Genomic DNA, 8,284 nt, shown 5'->3' with positions numbered 1-8,284 from the left:
GTCAGTACAAGTAACATAATCCTAATATTTGATCTTAAGCCTTGTCCCCGTATGTATTTTCACAGTATAAATGAAATAAATTAAAGGCAATGAGACTTTTTTCATTACATAAAACTAATGGATTTAAAAAAAAAAAAAAGTCTTCAATGTAATTCACGTGAATTCACAAAGTCAAAATAAGATGAGTTTGATTATATAAAGCACTTTATAATTTGTTGAGTTAGTTAAATTTAGACTATAATTATTTAATAAAACATTTTAACTCAATTCAATACATCTAACTTACCAAAATTCTAGAATTAACTTTGAGTGGTTTAACACACTTAACATGAGTTTAATAAATTAAATTGAAGTTTATCGAACATCAAATTTATTATACGTACCCATAAACTCAACTTTGATAATTACTAATCTACAGAATTATCATAATTTTAGTTAAGCTCAATGGCACTTTCTCGAAGTGATAGGGAACCAAAATTAGGCATTCTCGTCTGCTTTTCATGTTTATAAATTAACAAATCATGTTACTTTACTATTTAATAAAAAGAGATAATTATTCACTCTAATTTTACATGGCAAAATTCTTTTTTCTCAAATGTTTTGTCATCAGCTTGGATGTTTCCTGAATTTTCTAATGAAATTTATTTTCGTAAAAAATGCAAAGCAAATAAATAAACTTGTATGAAAAAAACAAATATTTCTAGTTCTATGTGTTTCCATTTGATTTTTTATTTTAGGGACAAATGAAAGGTCCTACTCCCACTTAAGGACAATTTTTAATCCTCGAGGAGAATAAAGATATCCGATCACCCAAACGTCCGGGAATGCGAAAAATCTCCGTGTTCTATCCCGAAGCCACTTGAGTTCCCAAACACCAGATTCATCAGCCCTCTCTCCGAGACTAGGGTTTTAAGAGAACGATTCCGAGCTATTTCACTCGAATTCTCATAGTCAGCCATGGACGCTCAACGAGCTTTGCTCGACGAACTCATGGGTTCAGGTACCCTTTCACAGGACTTTAGCTATTTCGCTTCAATAGATTAACCTGACTTTTGATTCGGTAACTCTTATAGGGTTTGACGTGCTTTAGCTCGTAATTTTTCACAAAACTTCAACCACGTGTTGTTGATTCATTCGAATCAAATAGTGTTGTCTTAGCTCTACAACCTGTTGGCGTTTTGATTATATTTGGTTTGATGCTGAAGGTGAATTCTTTTATTTTCGCATGTCGGGAACTTTTGTAATGCTTGGTCTATGTGCAGCTCGTAATCTCACTGAAGAAGAGAGAAAGGGGTACAAAGAAATCACCTGGGATGACAAAGAGGTCTGCGGATTGTATATGGTTCGGTTTTGTCCCCACGATCTCTTCGTCAATACAAGAAGTGACCTTGGTATGCCGCTGTTTATTTTGTTGATAATTTACTGAATCATTAACTTTTAGTTGACAAGAAAATGTAGGAAACGGTAGTCCGCCAAGCTTCAATCATATAATTTTTGTTTTTCAGATTAGAAGTATAGTTTGTTATGCCGTTTATTGCATTATGTTAACTGTGCCTGCAGGTTAGTTGTGAATCTCGATCTCTTTCCTTTTCCGACTTTGCCAATAACCTATGAAGCACGGATAAGGGCACATGGGACATGACATTTTTCAAAAAAGTAGAACACAACACAGTCCATATACGTTAATTAATATATATATATATATATATTTATCTTTTTGTGCTATAATGAAGTGTAAAACTATATTCCAAACTCATAAATATGCCTTTAAAATTCATAAGTCAAAATTCCAAATGAATAATCTAGTCTAATTGGCAATCAACTCACAGTCCACTTGTCTTCATCCCTCAAAATCCTGTTGATGTTTAATGAGCTAGAGAATTGAAGTATGAAGAGTATGAAAACTTAGTCATGCAATCAAAATGTAGAAAAACAAAAGAACCATTCAATTCCCAAGTCAGAAAACTCGAGAATCAAAAAGAAAATCTTTATTGTTTAGTCTTTGAAGTGTGCATAGGGGACACACATGTCCTACTCGTGGTTTAGGGTTTAGACATGTCACGTGGGCATGTCCGACAGGTGTGTTGGAGAGTCCAACACACTGGCGGTACTGCTGCAGCAGCCCCTAGGGAGTGTCTGTGCTTCATAGCCAGTAACCAAATACATCTTTTGTACTCTATCCCTGAAGATTTCTTCTGCTAATTATGGGTGTTTTCTTGGATCAGGACCATGCCCCAAAGTTCATGATCCAAAATTGAAGGAAAGGTAATGGACTGCCATCATCTGAATTCTTTCTGTTTTGGATTTGTGTTATCTGCATTGTTTTTATAGGTTTCTTTTTCTTTTTCTTTTGGATACTACTCATCAAGAACTTCAAATTGTGCACAATCATCCATAGAAGAAGTATTAAAGATTGTGCGACATAAATTGATCATATGCAAGTTGTGGTGTCTTGTTAAATGTTACTCTCATTTTCTGGCAACTTTGAGAGGTTCTCTGGCTCTTTATAAGCACTGTTGAAGAAAATGATGTTTTTCTTTCGTACATGTTTCTCTTTCTTTATGTTACCCTTTTTGAGTGAGTTATGTGCTTCATTACATGTGCTGTAGGGTGGGACTTAAATATGAATCACGGGCACCATAAGCTAGTATGATATGTGGAGTTCCTGGCCTTGTGGTTGTTTCTCTTTAAGGTAACTGATCCAAAGATTTCAGAGCTTTGCAGAGGGTGAACAAAATCACAGTTGATTCAACGAGCTGTAACCTTGGCTTTGAATTAAAGATTTTTAATTTTCTAGATATGGTAGTTCACCACTGTGCTCTTGAACCCAATTTTCTTCACCTACAGTTTCAGGTGTCATTCCATTGCACATCTCTACAAAAGCAGAGGGCAATTTTCAGCCATAAGAAGTTTATTATGTTTGAAAGTGTTTTGTTGGCTCTGGATGTGTCCATACTTTCTCAATTGTCTGCTATATTTGGTACTATATGTGTCTTGTACATCAGCCGGTCACATGATTTATGGGTTCATTTTGTAATTGTTCTTTTTTCGATTAATTTTAAGTTCATCTTAATAAGCATCTAGCAGTTTTTTCCCATGTCCTGTATCTAAATTTCTTAAAACTCCACATTCATATTTTGTTGACTGGGTTTAACATGAACAAGAATAAAAATTATGATGGTTCGAGTTTGGATGGGGGTCCTGTCCCCACTCTGAATTCTCAACTTCCCATGTCCATCCCCATCTCCATTGGGTATTGAGTACCCAACTCGATGAATTCATACAAAAAATTAATTTATTAAAATAAGATGATAATTTTTAATAAAACAATTAATTGATACCCAATTTTAGTTGCTCTTATTCGCTATTTGTTATATCTTGCACGGCCATGGTTAAATAAATTAATTAAATTTAGATATAAAGATTGACAATTGAAGATCACAATTTATAACATGGTAAATTTTTATCCAACTATTACAACACATATTTACATCCAACTGTTTCTTTTACAAAATTTTTTCAATAGTGTTCATAGACACTTCAACTACCTTTGTGCTTGAGTGTGCTCTTTTAAACTCATAATCAATAATTATATAAAATATTAAGATATATATGCAGGTCTCCCACCCCCAACCCGTTCTCTACTAGGAAAAGTTTTCTTACCTTCTCCAACAGGGAAAATTTGGCAGGGTAGCCATTAGATTGGGTAGAAATTGCTATTTGTAAATTAGAATCATTAACATCCTAGCTTAAGTAGACAAACAAATTAATACCAGTTCAAGTATGAACTTTTGGAGCTATGCCATTGTCAACATTGGTCCTTGTAAAGACTAGGATTTTTTTTTTTTGGCATCAATTTTAAAAAAACCATCATCCAATTAGGGTGGGGGCAGGAATGTAGTTTTCATCTAAGTGGCTTCATCTCTGAAAGTTAATGTAACATTTCATAAAGTCTTGTTTACAACTCTAGTCAAATTATCTTTAACTGTATATGGATTGTTAAACCTTGATTTTGTGCTTTTTGCTTCCTTTTATCAATTGATTTTACATTTATGTTTTCGGTAATAGGAAATGTCCATGTATTTTCCCCCAACCTTTAAACTTAGTCTGCTTTGTAGATTGTTTAGACATGAGTGAAGAGCTTTATCAAACTTGATGGTGAAACTAAATGCATGGAGGTTGGTTACCAGGCCTATATTCTAAACTTGGAATGCTGTTGCATAGTCTTTATATTTATGCACGGGGAACTGAATGTATTGGAGAAGATGCATTGGAGACTTTTTAATCTTGTTATCATAGCTGGTCATTCAGGTGTTCGTATATGGTGCATTAATAACTAGAATTGAAATCCCAATGCGTTTGAAGTCTTTAATAGTGATACCTCCTTTAATTACACTTTTAATTTGTTTATTGGCATGCTAGCAACCTGGAATTATCTGACTCCTTACGTTGACATTATTTAATCATTTTTGTTTTGGTATTATATTTCGTGTTCTACGTGTGATATTGATGAGAGCTCATTAATGGTTATAGTTTTGAGAAGTCCCCAAGACATGATTCATATGTGCCGAGATTTGAAGCAGAACTTGCTCATTATTGTGAGAAGTTGGTAAGTTCCTCATGTTATTAATTTCTAAGCATCCTTATGATATATTTTTTTTAAATTTAATTTTGATTATCATCACTCCATCTCAGGTGATGGACTTGGATAGACGAGTTAGACGAGGGAGGGAACGCCTTGCTCAAGAAGTGGAAGCTCCTCCACCTCCTCCCATCTCAGCAGAAAAATCTGAGCAGTTGTTAGTGCTCGAGGAAAAAATAAAGAACCTTCTCGAACAAGTGGAGACACTTGGGGAAGCTGGCAAGGTGGATGAAGCTGAAGCACTTATGAGAAAGGTGCTAATATGCACATGGGAACATATCCTAAATTGCTAATTATACCAGTACCTAATTGTTTGTAAATCATTTATCTGGTACATGAGAACTTTGCGTTTATCAACTCTTTGTTGCAGGTAGAGACACTTAATATTGAGAAGACTGTTCTGACTCAGCAATCCCAGAATGAGAAAGTATTAATGCTTGCACAGGAGAAAAAGATGGCTCTTTGTGAGATATGTGGCTCTTTTCTAATTGCCAATGATGCAGCAGAAAGGACACAATCTCATGTTACTGGCAAGCAGCATATTGGTTATGGCATGGTTAGAGATTTCCTTGAGGAGTACAAAGTGAGTTGCCTCCTAATGGTTCTATATGAAGGAATTCTTTTTTTTTTTTTTTTTAAAGTCTGATAATGAAATTATTTCTGGGTTACAGGCTGCAAAGGAGAAGGCCCGTGAAGAGGAGAGACTAGCAAGGGAAAAAGAAGCAGAAGAGAGGAGGAAGCGAAGAGAGAAGGAATATGAGAGTAGAGGTAGAAGGAGTGATTCAGCTGACAGGGGCAGGTATCGTGATCGGGATCCAGACAGAGAGAGGGAGAGTGGGAGATACCGCGAACGTGATCGTGACCACGAAAGGAGTGGTAGGGGAAGCCGGGATGGGGGTAGAGGGCTGGACTGGAAACAAAACAGTTACAGGAATGGAAGAGATGGAGGCAGGGATAGGTACCATGAGCGGGAGCGTGATAGGAGCAGATCACGTTCCCCAGCTAGGCACAGTCACAGGAGGTCATCCAGAAGTCCAGTTCGCCCATATTAGTGGATTGCATAGATAGATTTCTGAACTTTAAAAGTCAAAAAGAGGTAGATGATCTTTCATCTTGTTGAAGGTTTCTGAATGTGTGCTTTTGGGGTCTCAAGTTAAATTGTGATTGTGGATGAAACTTCTTTTTTGTTCTCACAGCTTTATTGAGACTTTTAGCATCTCCCTACCATCAATATAACTAGAGGAGAAAGGGTTGAGGTAGGTATTACTTCATTGATGTGACTTCTTTTATGTTCTATCTCAAGCTATTGTTGAACTTAATCTCTGTTGTGGATTACCTTCGAAATATTATTTTAAAAGTTACTATCCCTCCTTTTTTGGGATATTTTAGTACCTTACCCTCAACTAGGCAGAATCCAATTGATATGCATGGGTAATACTGCTGCTGAAGGGAATGGTTGTTTTCCAACTTTAAGGTAACCGGAAATTCTTTTGATTCCACAGGTTAATTTCCTATTTTTATCTTGTACATCTGTTTCTTTATATACTGATCATTCAGTTGACAGGAGATGATGCTTTTTGCAACTGTAAAATCATAAAGATTTTCTTTCCCTGATTAGTGCGAACATGGATTTCCTCTTTTCTATTGTTAACTCAGCAGGAGATTTTTACTAGTTTGCAACTTTGAAGTAACTGAAAACTGTAATGGATTTATAGCCTGGATCATCACGGTCTTGATTTTTCTGCATCCTGAACAATCAGTTGAAGCAAATTCTTGCTTCTTGTAGCTGAACTTCTAGTTTGTTTATAAGCTTCGAGAATGTCTTTTTTTCTGTGATGATAAACTCGCCCACTCCTCCACCAGCCGTTCAAGAGAGTGGAGTACTAGTTTGTTGTGGCTCCAGCAATAATCATACGAGGGATTGAGGAGCTTATAGGATAGCTTGTTCTTGCTTAAGATGTTTTCTTTGGTTATAGTATTAAAAAAGTGTCTTCTGGTTTTTAGAACTAGATATTCTGATTACATGTATGGGAAACTGGTTTTGAGAATAGTTTTAAAATGTCTTAGAACTCTTTAGCTTAGGAAATAATAGGAAGATATTGAAGAAGTGCTGTTTATATTGTTTCTGGTTCCAAAAAATAAAACATAAAAACCCCAAATAGCCATTGGGTTTATGTAATTTCAGCTTGAAATGTGAACTAAGCAAGCAGTCCAGTGCAGTGTGTTATGGCGCCTTCGTCATTCTTTTGGCAGGAATGTTATTCTTTCGTTCTCACCTGACAATCTATCTACTACAGTGGACTGCTCTTGGCAGAGGCTCCAGCCCAGGCTTTGGACAAAATTTTGGAAACGCAACTGATATGGGTAAATTGAGCATTAAATCTTCATGATGCATGGCATATTTTTCTGTTAAGTTTGCAGGAGCCGCAGTGTGCTCGGTAAAGATCCCTTTTTAAGGTTGGGGATTAAGTTAAAAGATGGGTAAGCAAATCTTTTTCCAATTTTTGCTACGAGAACAGACAGATTTTTGGAAGAGGAAGAAGCGTAATGACCGACTCATACTGAAGTGAGGAACATATCATGAGAGGTACCATTACAAACCACGAAGCAGGCTCTCTCTCTCTCTCTCGCACCCCAGCTGCTCAACTATGGCTTTTAACCCTTTTAGTCTCTTCTCATGGGACCTTGGGTTCTAAAATCATTCAAATTTTGGCCATGTGCCGGCAATTTTTCCGTTTTCCTCGGTTGCCCGGTACCCATTATTTACTGTTTTAAAGAGCTGAGATGGTGATTGGCCTTTCTTTGTAAATTTAATTCAGACAGAATAAATAGTATAGCGGCCGGCGATGGTATTTCATAATTATATATTTTTGTTTTCCAAGTTTAAAGTACATTACTTTGAATATAAATTTTGTACAAAACCTATATTTATCCATCACGTAATGTAAACAGTAAGCACACACAGAGGCTTCGCAGGCCTGAAAGAAAGTCGCAAAATACTGCTGTCTGCGAATTTCAAACCAAGTTCTCAATTACTGGTTGTTGAAAAATCGCGCTTGACGCGTGACGCGTGTGCTGTACGCTGTTTGAGGTTTCATATAAATATAAATATAGACAGACAAGAGTATCATTTACGGTTCAAAATTTACACCATCTTTCTTCACTTCACAAGTGTACTAAATTATTACCGTTAAATTTATATTTTTAATGTCAATATTGTCGTTTAAGTAAAAAATTAAGACTGATTTTAATGCAATTTTTTATTCTATTATAAATAATTGACTTATTTTAATTTATTTTTAAAAGTGTGATTGTTCTAATCAAATTTTTTGTTCTTCTCTTTATTTGACTTTGTATTTTATTTATTTATTAATAAATTTTAATTTAATTTTACTATTATAAAAATTTATTATTTATTTTATAATTTAATAATAAATATTATGGTATTAAATTTTAATAATATTTAATAAGATAATCAAATGTGCACACATACAAAATCAATAATTAAATATGTATATATACAAAATTAATAATTAAATATATAAATACATTATATCATTTATTCAATATACAAATAAATAAAAAATTCTTCAAAATCATAAATCACAAATCCAATGGTGTTGTTCCCATCGTTGCCCTTCG

The 8,284-nt window shown here is 34.9% G+C and overlaps 1 protein-coding gene across 5 annotated transcripts; it reads left to right on the top strand.

Moving 5' to 3' along the window:
- Window positions 1-828: 828 nt before the first annotated feature.
- LOC127811613 (uncharacterized) lies at window positions 829-7,502 on the top strand. 5 transcript variants are annotated; one of them, XR_008025757.1, is made up of 9 exons: window positions 829-1,000; window positions 1,263-1,391; window positions 2,226-2,265; window positions 4,534-4,609; window positions 4,696-4,896; window positions 5,013-5,225; window positions 5,314-5,738; window positions 5,839-5,898; window positions 6,896-7,502. XR_008025757.1 is itself a non-coding variant. In XM_052351627.1 (8 exons), exons 1-7 carry the CDS (start codon window positions 958-960, stop codon window positions 5,692-5,694), a joined length of 1,083 nt encoding a protein of 360 aa, XP_052207587.1. In that variant the 5' UTR covers window positions 829-957; the 3' UTR covers window positions 5,695-5,738; window positions 5,839-7,502. The 5 variants fall into 5 exon arrangements, 2 of the variants coding, with proteins under 2 accessions (XP_052207587.1, XP_052207607.1); XR_008025755.1 differs by having other exon boundaries at window positions 6,032-7,502; XR_008025756.1 differs by having other exon boundaries at window positions 5,314-5,898.
- The last annotated feature ends 782 nt before the right edge of the window (window positions 7,503-8,284 follow it).

The sequence above is a fragment of the Diospyros lotus genome, chromosome 1, assembly GCF_014633365.1.
Source record: "Diospyros lotus cultivar Yz01 chromosome 1, ASM1463336v1, whole genome shotgun sequence".
NCBI lineage: Eukaryota > Viridiplantae > Streptophyta > Magnoliopsida > Ericales > Ebenaceae > Diospyros > Diospyros lotus.
This window is presented reverse-complemented; position numbering and strand designations above follow the sequence as displayed.